The sequence below is a fragment of the Emydura macquarii genome, unplaced genomic scaffold, assembly GCF_026122565.2.
Source record: "Emydura macquarii macquarii isolate MOO-44397 ecotype Brisbane River unplaced genomic scaffold, CSIRO-AGI_Emac_v2 contig_450, whole genome shotgun sequence".
Classification (NCBI taxonomy): Eukaryota; Metazoa; Chordata; order Testudines; family Chelidae; genus Emydura; species Emydura macquarii.
In genome coordinates, this window is record NW_027130587.1 from 15,386,796 (window position 1) to 15,401,631 (window position 14,836).

Consider the following 14,836-nt stretch of genomic DNA (forward strand, 5'->3'; position numbering starts at 1 on the left):
CCCCTCTCTTGCAAATACAGCGATTGCTTACATGGATGTTATGCAATTACAAAGGGAGAGGGGAAGTGCAACCACTAATGTGATTTAAATGCATTTAAAATGTGGCTTGCACTATGAAAAAGCTTAGGATCTCCTGACCAAATGCTCTTCACTATAGACTGTTTGACTCATGAGGTTTTGAAAGTGGGATTGAAATAGACTGATATGCAATAATTAAACAATTTTTACTGTTCAGATGCAGCATTAAATATATATCCAAGTTAAAATAGTTTGAAGACGTGGGTCAGTGCTATGAAAAATTTGTTTCTTCTCATCCACTTCCATGACAGCTCTGTGTGCTCCTGCCTTCTGATAAACACTAGGGAAATGAATGTGTGTATTCTCTCCCCTTCCCCCGCCTTCTTGAGACCCTGATCCTACAATAAGTTCTGCACAGATAAGGGGCTTAACATTGTATGACCAGGATCTTGGATTGTAAGTTTTTTGGGGAAGTGGTCTTGTATTTGCATAACTCCTAACAGAATGGGGCCACATGGCTCGTTTGGAGCTCTCCGTGCCACTGAAGTCAAAGATTAAAACATGGTACAGGTGATTTTAAAATAAAGGAAACCGCTTCCTGCAGACACTGTAGCTCAAGTTCTGCCTTGACACTCTGACACTTTCCTTTGACTTGAGTGAGGCAATATGTCATGTAAATTAAGGCAGAATATGGCCCTTTATCACTTAACTGAATGTAGTCCTTCAGGCTTTAGGCCCACTTTTTTTTTAAGTGCATTTTCAAAGTGGTCTGAGGTTCCTAAGTCAATTAGTTGCTGCAGTGCTGAGCAGAGCCACACCTAAAGACGCGTACTAATCTGCTAACTTTCCCCTAGTCTCATGGAGTTTGGTACAGTATAATTTCCTGCTCTTCAAAACTCATTAGGTGCAATAAAGTGAATTAGTGGCAGGGGTGTATGGGCTCTTCATTGATTTCAGCAGGTCTCTGAACTTTATTCAAACAGTCATGGCAAACCTCTGACTCCATACAAATTAATTTAACGGCTAAGGTAATGTGTGAAACTGTATAAATATTGAGTACCAGTATAAATAGTGTGCATTGGCAGGAACAGTAGAAGTAAAAAAACCACTGAAAAACAATCAACTTTTTCCAGCTAATCAGGGTTCTGTTATTTACAGATTATTTGACTGGCTGGTTTCAGTGATAAATGGAAGTATCTATGCAGATTCTCTTGTGTGGACCAACTTTATAGGTATGGTTTCTAGTTCCTTTTAATCCAAGGGTATAAAGTAAATCTTCTATAGACCCAAGCACACTTCATAGAATCATAGAATATTAGAGTTGGAAGGGACCTCAGGAGGTCATCTAGTCCAACCCCCTGCTCAAAGCAGGACTAACCTCTGCTATATCATCCCAACCAGGGCTTTGTCAAGCCGCAGCTTAAAAACCTCTAAGGATGGAGATTCCACCACCTCCCTAGGTAACCCATTCCAGTGCTTCACCACCCTCCTAGTAAAAAACTTTTTCCTAATGTCCAACCTAGACCTCCCTCCCTGCAACTTGAGACCGTTGCTCCTTGTTCTGTCATCTGCCACCACCGAGAACAGCCTAGCCCCATCCTCCCTAGAACCCCCTTTCAGGTAGTTAAAGGCCGCTATCAAATCCCCCCTCACTCTTCTCTTTTGCAGACTAAACAAGCCCAGTTCCCTCAGCCTCTCCTCATAAGTCCTGTGCTCCAGCCCCCTAATCATTTTTGTTGCCCTCCGCTGGACTCTCTCCAACTTGTCCACATCCTTTTTGTATTGGGGGGCCCAAAACTGGACACAATATTCTAAATGCGGCCTCACCAATGCCGAATAGAGGGGAATAATCACTTCCCGTGACCTGCTAGCAATGCCCCTCCTAATGCAGCCCAATATGCCATTGGCCTTCTTGCCAACCAGGGCACACTGCTGACTCATATCCAGCTTTTTATCCACTGTTACCCCCAGGTCCTTTTCTGCAGAGCTGCTGCCCAGCTCGTCGGTCCCCAGTCTATAGCTGTGCATGGGATTCTTTCTTCCTAAGTGGAGGACTCTGCACTTTTCTTTGTTGAACCTCATTAGATTTCTTTTGGCCCAATCCTCCAGTTTGTTTAGGTCACTCTGTATCCTATCCCTACCTTGCAGGGTATCTACCACTCCCCCCAGCTTAGTGTCGTCCGCAAACTTGCTGAGGGTGCAATCTACCCCATCCTCCAGATCATTAATAAAGATGTTGAACAAAACCGGCCCCAGGACCGACCCCTGGGGAACTCCGCTTGTGACCGGTTGCCAGCTAGACATGGAGCCATTGATCACTACTCGTTGAGCCCTATGCTCTAGCCAGTTCACTATCCATTTTATAGTCCATTCATCCAACCCATACTTCTTGATCTTGTAGAAAAGAAATATTTTCCCATATTTCTCCAGGTTTGTTGGACGTTTATGGTTTTGAATCTTTTCCTGAAAACAACTTGGAACAGCTCTGTATTAACTATGCCAATGAGAAACTCCAGCAGCACTTTGTTGCACACTATCTGAAGGCACAACAGGTACTGTCCCTCTATGAGATAACTAACACAAGGTCATTTTATTTATTCCTACATTACTAGACTGTTAAATTCCTAATCACAACACAGTTTTAGTTTTTTAATCTAAAACTCTGTCTTTATGGCCTGATCATGCAGCTCTTACTTGATGCTACAGAAATTATTGGGATGGGTAGGTAAGGATTACTTACTTGACCAAGGATAGTAGGGTTGGGCCTTTGCAGGGGAGGGGGACGTCTCTGGAGGAAATAAATCTGTATCCCCATACACATTAGAAAGCTTTCCCTCCTTTGAGGGGTTCGGGAGACCTTGTGAACTGCTGAAATGTTCAGAACCCATCAAAGAGGCATGTTGGTGCTGCTAAATTTTATTGGATATCTCTTGCGGTGTGCTGAATCTGCACAGCAATTTCCTTAGAAACAGCAACTGCAGCGCACCTTTCCTGTCAGGAACAAAGGAGTTAAATGCATGTATGACGCATGACTAACTGTCTTGTGGGCAGTTTGTTAGGGCCAAAATTCATCCCAGGGCAGAGAGCTCACGCAAGGCCCTGTAATAAGGACTTAAATGATGCCCAGTGCTTTGTGTGGGGCCCTCTGCCCTGACAGTACTACCTCAGAAACCAAATTGCCACTCCCTTATTCCTTAAATACAAATAGCAACTTACTGTCTGCCCTGTGTTATAATTAGTGGGAAAAGCCCTCGTAAACTACCAGGTTCAAGTATTATTTACCGCTCTGCATTTCAGCCACTAGAAAAGAAGGGCTTGAATTAATTTAGAACCATACAAGCATCGGGAAAATGCCTTGCACTTCGCTAAACTATTGTTGCAACCATTGGCTAGATTGTATGTAAACAATAAACTAATTGCTAATTAGTTCTTGATGCATCTGAATTTAGGTTTCAGACATACAGATCTTCAGATTGTAACCGTTTACATTTGCAGTTTGTACAGTACCTAGCACAATGGGGTCCCAACCCCCACTGGAGCTTGTGGCTGTTACTGTAACCTACTTGCTGAGCTGCATTCTGACCCATTATTACTCATATCTCCCCATTATGCTTTTTGCTGTTGCAGCTGGGCTGGAGGATACAAAGGCTATCTAGTATTTGTGGCAGTGAGGAGATAAGAAAATTATACATTGCAGGCAGCATAGTAGTGCAAAACCAGCTCTGAGTGCAAGTTATCTAGAAATTCACTATCTTGTACGCTTGTGTGTTCCACTGATGCTTTTTTTTTAAAAAAAAAAAAAACTACTCTCCTAGGGTGACTGTATATGCATGCATGCAAATGACTTTTCCTCTCCTGATTGAAACAAAATCATCATCTCCATTTACAGAGCCATTTCATGCCAGCTGCAAGTCACTGCTTGACTTCTTGTCCTTGATATGGCTGCATGCCAAAGAGTTTATATTCCATTAGTGACTCTGCCTAAGCAAGTTTGACTTGCCACAAATGTTTAAAGTAAAGTCAGTTTGTTTTGTAGTAATGCTGAACTCTGTGTAGCACAATTACAGCGCTTTAATCAATTAAACTGATTTTTAACTAGCAATATAGTTATTTTTTCCTTTCCTTTTGGATCCGGTTTTGTTTTCAACACAGTATTGTTAGCTAATGTGTGTTGAGCTCTTGCTTGCAGCTAAATTCTGCCCTAAAGATGATCACATGGGATGTTCTTTCCCTTCAAGGGAAACCCGTATGGGCATCTGAGTCACAACTTGGCTTTAACCTTGTGTGGTCACTCGGTAAAGCATCTCTGCAGTTTTATGAAGCACTGTACAATTCCCACATACACCCTAAAGATGACACTGTGGGGACCTGATGCTACTTAGTCAAAGATTGCTTAAGACCTCTTAAGTGAGAAGAATCTTTCAAACCCTAAGTGAAACTAAGTATATTGTTGTTCACTGGATACTGGTGCCCTGGACAGCAGCAGAACATTCTCCACATTTCTCTTGTACTAGGAAGAATATGCAGCAGAAGGTCTAGAGTGGTCTTTCATAAACTACCAGGATAATCAGAGCTGTCTAGATCTGATAGAAGGAAGCCCCGTCAGCATCTTTTCTTTGCTGAATGAGGTAAGTTTAAAGGCTGAACTTATAAAAATGTCTGGCCTGCCTTTCTTCCTTTCCTCACCCATCTCCCAAATTGACCAATGAAAACAAGTCTGATAGCACATATACAGATGCATGCATTTTATTTAGCATGAAACCTACCAGCAATGACCTTTGTAGTAGAATCCCTTTTGACCTCTTTACAGGCAAAAGAGCCAACTGTTCCCATAATACCATAGGGGTTCACAGCACTGCTTCTTTCCCCACATGCCCACCCCGTCTGCACTCCAGTGTAGATGCACTCCATTGACATCAAACATGGAACCTTTGTGCCTCTGAGTCACTTTTTCAGAGTACTTTAACATCAAAGGACTTGGAATACCAAATGCAACATAGACCTTGAGGCGTTTTACTTGTCTATGGACAATAATGTCTGAAAGATTGTAATTGCTACTAAGGTAGGGTTTGCCTGTTTCAAAGGAGACATGCTGCAATTCTACCTTGTTTTCATTACGCAGGAGTGCCGTCTGAACAGGCCCTCTAACGTCCACCAGTTCCAAACCCGCATTGAGAACGCTTTGTCTAATAACCGGTGTATAAGACAGGACAAGTTTAGTAAGAAGCCTAACTTTGTTGTTTCCCATTACGCTGGCGAAGTCTGTTACCAGGTGGAAGGTATGGTGGAGAAAAACAGGGTATGTATTTTAAAAACCAACTATAAAATAAGCATCTGGCTCACGAAAGAAGCTAGCCTAAAAATCAGACTCCTTAAAATAGTCTTTACCGGCTGTTAACACAGTGCATGCGTCCACTGCTAGTAGATGACTCTTCTGGCCGTGTGAAATGGGTTGACGGTCGTTGCTCACTAGGAACTAGACTGTCAGCAGCACAGTAAGCACCTGTGTTAGCAGGCTTAGAGGCCCAAGGATTAAGTGGGCCACACAGACTCAGTGAACCTCTGACCCCTAAAGATGATCTCTCCAAATCTTGTGAAGACTTCCGCCTCCACAACTGTCAACATGGCATTTAATTATGAATATTAAATTCAGACTTTAAACTTGCATGTGATCAGGGAACCAGCAGCATAGACGTACTTTTGGCCATTTACTAATATCACATGGAAACGTAAAACTTTGGCTCTTTCTGCACCAGACCTACCAAGTAGTAAATGAGGTGGTTTGTGAACACTGGAACCTACTTTATATTGTGTCAGTTCTGGTATGGCAAATCACTTTTGCAAGGAATTTTAAGAAATGGCATCATGTGATGCAGTGAAGTATCATCTCTTATTACGCATAGGAAAGTGTTCCAGTGTCCATTATGAAGACTGCCCTACCATTAATTAACGAGCCCTAGGGCAGCTTAACTAAAACTAAACTGCATGAGGGCCTTCGTTTCTCATTGTGCCTTCCCTCCATAAGAAAAATGCTAGTAATAGTCACAATTTTTACTAAATACTGTAGTAGTCTAACTCTCCAGCACTTTTCTATATTTGTGAATTCAAATTAAATACATGTGGTCAGATCTAAAATGGTTTAAACCATTGCTTTTGTTGAGTAATAGACTTCTGATAGAAGTTACTTACTAACCTTATTGACTTCAAATGTGATGAATATTTAGTTATACCTTTACGGATGCATTACCTATCAATTAACTTCACCAAATCCTAGTGACATGTATTTTCCTATACAGGACCCAGTTCCACTGGAGTTAGTCCAGCTTCTGAAGACTTCCCAAGACTGCTTGCTTCAGAAGTTATTTCCCATGACTGAAAAGAGTCCAAATGATACCAAAACCCAGAACAGAGCAGCTGTTTTTACAGTGGTCTCCAAGTTCAAGGTTTGTCCTGTTTTGAGTGTCTGGTGCTACTTAAATACTATATCTTTCTGCCTGATTTCTGCTGCTGTCTTCAACCAACTTGATGGTAAAATCCTTCTATTTATTTCCTGACTCAGTACCAAAAATGTTTGATATGCTGGGATAAAACCGAAGAACGGCCATACTGTTCAATACAGAGCCTCTGGATTTAACCAAGTAAAAATCAGACCATTGTACTATTTTTAAGCTTTTTAACCCATGTCTTGTGGCCCCATACCAAACCAATACCCCCTCTCAGGACTTACTACAACCCCAACCACCCAGCAATCAGTCCAGCCCACTTTTATGAACATGGAATTACACACACAGTAAAAAAGTGCTAGAAGCCGTCTCTAAATGGAACACAGATAATTTATTCTAGCTGTCCTAATAAAAGAGCAGCTGTGCTGCTTATGCTGAAATCAAGCAGTTCTGCTCTTAAGGGCTATAAACACTGCCAGTAATAAACATCAGGATTTTTTAAAGACAAAAGTATTGATTAGCCAGACTACTCTGGAGAAACAAAGGGGCCTAAATATGGCATGGTCATTAATTATTGCTGTGTTTGTTTCGATAGGGTTCACTTGAACGTTTGATGCAGATCTTACATAGCACCACACCTCATTACATCAGATGCATCAAACCTAATGCTGATTGCAAGGCAATGACTTTTAAAAAAGAAGAGGTAACTCTACAAAGAATTTTCCTCATGGAGTCCATGGGAGTCTTTCTATTGATTTCATATGGAGCTTTGCATTAGGCCCTGTATGATATGGATTGACTTTGTAAAGCACTTTTCTTAGCAAGTATCTTAAAAGGCTCATCTGAGAAGAGAACTTACCAGAGGTATGGTAGATGATGCTTAAACTGCTCCAAACTAGGATGAATCTTCAGTAAGGATCTCTTCACTGCAGCTTCATTGACAAATACTGTGCCTGTGAGATGTCACGTTCTCTTAAGTGCTGTTCGCTTTGGATTTAGCAGGTTTGGGGGGGCTCTTGGAACTCACTAAACCTAGGTCTGATTCAAGACATCTTAATTATCGTCCATTTTATAATACACCCTATTAAACCTCTGCCTGCATCTAGTTTCTATACAGGGAAGTCTCTCAACTCAGATGAGAACAGCAGATGTGCATGTTGAGTGGGAGGTTCTTTGGGAGGAGAGCAATTGTAGCTATACTTAGAGTGAGAGTCTCAGCTGGTGTAAAATCAAGCAGCTCTGTTGAATGAAGCTATGCTGATCCTTACAGCTACAAAGGATCTATCTTGATGCTTTTTTTATTGACATTAAAAATGAGATTCTGGTTAGAAAATCCAAGATAAGTTTCCTGCCACTTTCATTGTGGTCAGGCACGCAGCTGGCAAACCCTCAGTACAAATTGCAGATGAGAGTTTAGCTTGGGGTTGGAGCAAAACCACCTGCTTCACAAAGGAGAGGAACTTCCTCGGGTGATGAATGAGCTGAATGTGTGAGGAGGTGGAAATCAAACACCTAGTGAAATGGAGCCTCAAGACTTCTGACAAACTGATTATCTGGGACAGGACAGTGCTATCTTTGACGACTGTGCTCAACAGGAGTTAGATGTAAGGTGTGATTGTTTTATTAACATGCACACTTACCCCATAGTTAGTACTTAAGCTAAACTCCCACTGTAGTAAGTGGAAGATGAGCTCCATAACTTTTGTCATCTTTCCGAGAATCAACAGATTCACTGAACAGGTGAATGTTAATTGCTCTTGGAAACTATTCGAATAGAAAGGCTCCAGTCTTTTGAAAAATTCTTAGGTTATCAGACGCAGTTTGCACTGATAAAAACCCTGGTAAAGCAGCACCCAAACCACATTAAAATGTTTTAATTCATGCTACAGGTTCTCAGTCAGCTTGAAGCATGTGGCATAGTAGAAACTATCAACATCAGTGCAGCTGGATTTCCTATTAGGTAAGTTCTAATGAATCTTAAATTGCTCATGTTTATTTTATCTTCAGAATATAGCTCCCTAGATTTCATGGGCCAGTTTTGTCTTGTGCAACTCCACTGGCTTCCACAGAGTTCCACCTGGGACAGTTTCACCCCTCTGTATAATTATATTACTTTATAATTGTTGAGTACCTGTTACTACAGAGATTGAGTGGGTAGATAAGCTCTTACCTGAGTAGCCAAAAGTAAATTGGCAGGAAACCCACATATTCTGCTGTATGGCTTATTTAGACCAATACGCCTTGGTGAAGAATTTCAAAACAGTGTAGGGAATTTAGATGCATATTACGCTTATTTAAGCAGATGTCTACATTTCCTACCACCTGTTGGCCCAAGACATATAGGATTGAGGCCTAAACTGTAAAATGTCCATTTCTCCACCCTCCTCCTCAGTGTAACAGTTCATCATGCTGCCACTAGAGCAGGTCAGCCCTTGTGCATGACAATGTTGAAATCTGCCAGCGGCACAGACAAGATTCACTTAGTTATTCTGTTCTTAGTAGGGAATCTTGTATTCTGAGACTGAGACAGATTTGGAAAGCCAACCGAGGACTTAGCAGTGCAATTCCCACTAACTTTAGTTAGCTCCTAAGTCTAAATCCACTAGTTGGTTTTCAAAGCTCTCCTGAGTGCTATCTTTGGATTTTTCTCATGGAAACAGTGGATTTTTAAAGCCATCCGAGCAATTTTTTGCAGGGTTGCCTTGTATTTAAGGGCCAAGATTTAAAACCGCAGAATAACTTTGTGAAGCAGTAAGTCACCATGATCTCTCTGGACAGTGATAGCATGCTTCCAGCGATAAAGCTGTGTGAGTTTAACCAACCAAAAGTGCAATAATCCTGTTAAACAATGGCATGGAATGTCTGCTGTTGTACAGTAGAATTCCCTAAACAAAAATTAAGTAAGTCTATACCTGTGTGCATCAGAACCTTGCTCATCCTTACCTTTAATAAGCCACACCAAAAGTTAGTCTTTCCCTCCCACTCAGTTAATATTTAAAATTAGATTCTGTAGCGAGCTCTACATTACTAATGATGTTGTTTACTAAATATACTGCAATAAGTTCACTAAGATATTCTTGAAGTTTTACCAACTAAAACTAAATTTTAAAATAATCAAACAAAACATCTCTGCAGATTATGAAAAACGCATTAATCAGTGTTTAGCAGTCATCGCTTGAATGTAACAAAGTTACATTTTACTGGGCATTAATGATGTGGCTATGATATCACTACAACCAATTGGAGTTTCATGTATCAAATTCTAAAGCCCACATTATAACCATTTTCCTCTTAAAAAGGTCATTTTTAAGCATTTGAGCCATGTAGTAAATGGTACTCATGTAGGATTGTTTTTCATTTTGGCTGTCAGAGTTTCCTTCCAAAGTTTTATTGAGCGTTACAAAGTGCTGAGAAAATCACATACATCCAATGCAGTGCAGGATGAAAATGACTTCTCTCCCATTAAGAAGATAAGAGGTAGGTTTCATTCATTTTACTCGGCTCACTGTAGAAGAGAAATATAGCATTGCACAGAATGATATTGCATAAATCAAATACAGCTACTATATTATCATACATTCAGCAATGGGGAAGTTCCTTATTTTTTAGTTTTCCCTGTATTTTTACAGTACTTAATCATTAATGTTAATTTCCATACAATCTGGCATTTAAGGTAGGCTTTTAAAATGTGTTTAAATAAAATGACTTCTATGCCAAACCTTCCATCTTTGTGCAGATGGCTATATTTAGTATTCACATCTGTGTTAGAATATGATTTTCAAATTATCAAGTTTTCTCTTATGTATATTTTATATTTTGCATGAGATTTTTTTTAAAGTAAACTGCAAAATTGTTTAGTGATTTGAGTTTGTTTTGTTTGCTTACATTCCTTTCTCTGTTTATGTGTTGCCAAATACACAATTGGCCTCTCTAGCTTTACTGGATTCTGCTGCTGCTATTCTACTGCTTCTTCTACCTTTTGCAAACTTCTCTGTCTCAGCGAGTGTATTTCAAAGCAACAGTTGAGAGGATGCATTTTAAAAAGTAACCATATTCACAAGGTAATATGTCTGCTATGAATTCCTGAAAGGGGGGCTACTAGGAGAGGGTATTAACTCATGCATTGTTAAATTTGGCATGGAAAGTATCTGCAACATGCACCATATTAATCTGTTTTTTAACAATCTAATAATAGAAAGTTTGTTCATACATCTAACTTTAATTTGGACAAGGAAGCCCAATAAGATAAGAAACGTTGGTCATTGGTGTAGGATGTTCTAACTGGCTAGATCTGTTTAGATCTGTGAAATGCTGATTGCTTAGCTAAATGCAGCAAAGTGTAGGCAGAGAATACTTTGACCATGGCTCTCAATTATAAACTTACCAGACATTGGCATGGGAAATGCCTTCTCCTGACTGGCTATTATCCCTGCTTATCTTGGTAGGAAACAGGATGAGAATGAAGAGGAGGAAACATTCTTTCCTTTTGGTGGAAATAAGCAGTACAGCTATTGGCTCCCAGTGATAGCCAATGGAAGCACTGCTCATCCCCAGGTTGTCAAGAAAAGCAAACCTTCAACAATCAGCCTTGGTGTATTGCTTCTTCCAGCTCTTTATAGATGGGAACATTTTTAAAGAAATACTCATTTCAATGAAAGAATAGAAACACATGCATAGTTAGGGGTAGAAAGATGCAGGGATTTCCCAGTTCCTATATTTGACCTTCAAAATTGACATACAGCACTGTTTATGCTTTCTGAAAAAGATACGTAGTTGCTCGTCTGAATTTTCTGTCCTTCAGTCTCCATTCTTCCGAAAGAAAAATTAACTTGTGAAACTTTTTCTCAGTTTCCTTCGTTTTCCTGCTCTCTGTTGTCCCTCCCCTTTTCTTGTGTGCGATATCCGAACAATGTGACTAGAACTGTGTCCACTATATCTCAGAAGTGGCCAGAATAATCTGTCTTTCAGTGACAGAATAATCTATTTAAGCATCTCCTCTTTCCCTTTTAAAACCAAATCTAAAGCACTGTGGTGAAGCTCTGCTGAGTGCTTTTGCTTTTTTGCAGTACATTCCCATTGAGGGTCTAATTCCCTTAGTCTCTACATAGGCGGCTTTAACCATTGTAAAAATTGTGCCCCTTTTACTTCTAGTGAGACTATTTTCCAGTCTTTAATTAGATGCTTGACTCTCTCTCTCTTCAACATCTTGTATTTTGCAGGTTTGACTCAAACAGCAGAGAATGATGAAGTGTTGCGTTTTGCCATCCATGATATTCTTCAGAAAGTGACAGGGGGACAAAGTGTTTCCCTTAAGCAAACAGACACCAAATCAAACTATTCTTCAATGTATTGTGGAAAAACCAAAGTCTTTATGACTAATTCCATGGTAAGCATGTTACATCGATCTCCTGGAAGAACTGGGTGCTTCTGTGAGATGGGTCAAATCCTAGTTTCATTATAGACAATGAAAAAACTGCTGGCTTCAGTTTTTCATCTTATTTCTCCCCCCACGCATCCCCCCCCTTTACACTTTTGTATGTGGTGAAAACAATCCGCTGAGTAGGAATTTAGCCTTTTAAAAAGTAATTTCCATTGTGGAAGGGACAGGGATGAGAGGCACTCACTCCTTGTGTGTGTTTCCATGCCCACTTATTTGATATAGCTTGTCACCGGTGCAATAAAGATTATATTTTTAATAGCTTATTTGGTTAGTTTCAGGCTGACAAATTTAATTCCTTTGTGTCAAATCCCATTCAAAGTATGTGCTTAGTGTGCAGATAGGCTGAAGTATGTGCTTTTACATGCTTTGTTGAATTGGGTCTAAGCTAATCAATTTGATACTTTCTATCAAAGCTAATACAAGAAGCATGTTTAAAGTGATCTATCTTCTAGGCACTTTCCTACCCCTAGCTCTCTTCCCTTTCACTTTAGGAGTTGCTAATTAAATAAAAAGTCTGTCTTTTCTTTGGCTTTTAAAAATACAATTAACCGTTCTAGAAACTGAAATATTTGTCATGTCTCCCTGGAGACATTAACCCACCCGTTAAGTTTTCTGAAACGTGTTCATGAAAAATACCAAAGATCCAGTTGCAACTTTTTCCTAAATGTCTGTATATGCAGACTACTAATTGGAGGATTTCCCCTTGACACAGCTAGAACAACTTGAAGCTGGAAGAGTAGCAGTGTTATCTGAGAAAGCATTTTGCATCCAGTGTTGCTGGAGAAGATTTAAGCAGAGGAAGCTATCAAAGCAGAGATGGTCTGCTACCATCATCCAAGCAGGTAGGTGAAATCTGAGATGGGTGTGACTGAATGGCTTCATACATATTTCCAGTTGGGCTAGATATTCAGAGCACTGGGGCCTGGATACAATAACTGAACATTAGCACAAAGTTTACAATTAAGAAATGTATACTTCTGCATGGCTTTGTTACAGGTGAATGATTTGAGATCCTCTATACTCCAATTCCTTTATTCTTGACTCTTGATTAAATTTTCAGCTGTTCGCTCCTGGTTAGCAAGGAAACATTTCCAAAGAATGTACAGGGCTGCTACTGTTATAAAACATGCCTGGAGGAAATGGAAAGTAAGTAACATAGTAACTATACTGAGTCAGTGTCTGATTACCTGTGTCTTTTTGTGTGTTTAAAAGTATCCTCCTCCTTCAGGTAGTCAAAGAAAACTTTTTTTTAAAAATGTTGCTGGGACTTGCTGTTTTATTCCTTTCTTCCCATGACCATGCCTCCTGTGATTCCTTTAATGGGAAAGGAGGAAACTGCTCTCTGGTAGTCTTTGCTCCTGGTCCCAGAGTTAACTTTCCTCTAGCTGAAGGATGGAGGAAAGGCAAGAATTCGAAGGCCAATCCTGCTGTTATTCTCACTGCTCTCAAAGGGGACTAAGGGTTACCCAGGGTCAACTCAGTTACTCTTCAGATTCACTTAATGGGAAGTTAATGTCTTAACCAGCCACCTAAGCTTGTTGAATTCTGTGGCATATTATCCTATTTCTTAAATTGCCGACGTTATTTTTGGAAGATTCAAACAACTTAGGAGCATGAGTGGCCATTTCTGAACTAGCTCCATCTCCACCTTTCATTCTCTTAGGAATACTGTTTTGTCTCTCTCTCCTTTAGGCAAAAATGGATGCACTAGCAGCAGAGGAGCTGGATTTCGCTGAAGAAAAACTCCATTCCTCTGTTCTTGGTGCGACTGTCTCCTTAAACCGTTCACCTAGTCCACTGGAAAAGACTTGGCCTCTAAGTGCAATAATCCAGTTCTGGCCTCTTGGACTTGTTTTCTCTACTGCACCTGTTACAGTGGGTGGGTTTCGACGAGACCTGTCCCTTCTGGCATGCTTGAAAATACTTCAACGGAACAACGGTTACAAAGTGGAGAGCAATCTGTTTGGCTGTGGCATCACCTCCATTAGAGCGCTCCCACAGGTAACATACCTAACACTGCGATCACTTCCAAGTCAGCAATATGACTGACGCGCACTGAGCTCTGGATATTGCAAAACTGCATACGGGGGCCTCTTGAGCTAGTGGCACACAGCCTCGCCCCACAGATGTCCAAGGCGCTGAGGAAGAGAGGATGGTCTTGCAGCTTAAGGCACAGGACTGGGAGACTTCCTATGACGTTAAGCCTGTTGTTTAACTTAATCTGTGCAGTGGGCATCATTTGTTCACTCCACAAGGATGCTGCAGGTTAACATGTCGGAAGCGCTTTGAGGTTTTGAGATGGAAGATACTTGTAGAAGTGCTAATTATGTGCATTTAGCAGACACTAAAAAAGCTGCAACAAGGGCTTTTTGAGGAGCAAAGGAGGGTAACACTGAACTATTTCCTCTCCCATGCTCTTGTTTCCAGAAGAGATCAAATTTGGGAGATTCTATTAGGTAAAACTACCCCCAATGGTCAAGTCACAAACCCCCCAGATGCTTCTCCATAAACTGCTTGCTCTTTGCTTAAAAACTTAACTTTTTTGCTCCCATTTCTCAGCATGAAATGAGCACAAGCAGCATCACAGGATGCTAAGCATGAACAAACACTTGTGCAAAGTGATCAGCACACTGAGTGCACTAGGTTCCAAGCACACGTTGATAGCTATGCACTTTAGAATTCAAAACCAAATTCTATTTAAAAATGTAGTACTGTAGCCATGGCTAGTTTTAATGGCTTATCGTACAAATTCATCTCTGCTGTAATTCCCCTGAAGCCTGAGGGACAGATTTCATCACCCTTACTTACACTGAGCAGCTTTACTCCCTCTGCAAGTAATGTAACTTCAGTGGGCTGCTGACTGAATAAGGTACTACTGGGTGAGTGATAGAAGCACACTGAACCCCATGTAGAGCTGACTTTTTCCAAACAACTA

The 14,836-nt window shown here is 40.6% G+C and overlaps 1 protein-coding gene across 2 annotated transcripts in view; it reads left to right on the forward strand.

The window, feature by feature from the left end:
* The window catches only part of MYO19 (myosin XIX), a 29,217-nt gene that overhangs the window by 13,649 nt on the left and 732 nt on the right, over positions 1 to 14,836 (forward strand). Inside the window, exons 13-24 of one of the 2 annotated variants that reach the window (XM_067538121.1) lie at positions 1,177 to 1,250; positions 2,449 to 2,570; positions 4,533 to 4,646; positions 5,141 to 5,317; positions 6,315 to 6,461; positions 7,057 to 7,164; positions 8,351 to 8,421; positions 9,832 to 9,938; positions 11,681 to 11,847; positions 12,614 to 12,743; positions 12,962 to 13,047; positions 13,594 to 13,902. In XM_067538121.1, the coding sequence (XP_067394222.1) occupies positions 1,177 to 1,250; positions 2,449 to 2,570; positions 4,533 to 4,646; positions 5,141 to 5,317; positions 6,315 to 6,461; positions 7,057 to 7,164; positions 8,351 to 8,421; positions 9,832 to 9,938; positions 11,681 to 11,847; positions 12,614 to 12,743; positions 12,962 to 13,047; positions 13,594 to 13,902 (1,612 nt within the window). The remainder of the gene's footprint in view (positions 1 to 1,176; positions 1,251 to 2,448; positions 2,571 to 4,532; positions 4,647 to 5,140; positions 5,318 to 6,314; positions 6,462 to 7,056; positions 7,165 to 8,350; positions 8,422 to 9,831; positions 9,939 to 11,680; positions 11,848 to 12,613; positions 12,744 to 12,961; positions 13,048 to 13,593; positions 13,903 to 14,836) is intronic. The other variant, XM_067538122.1, reaches the window with a different exon arrangement.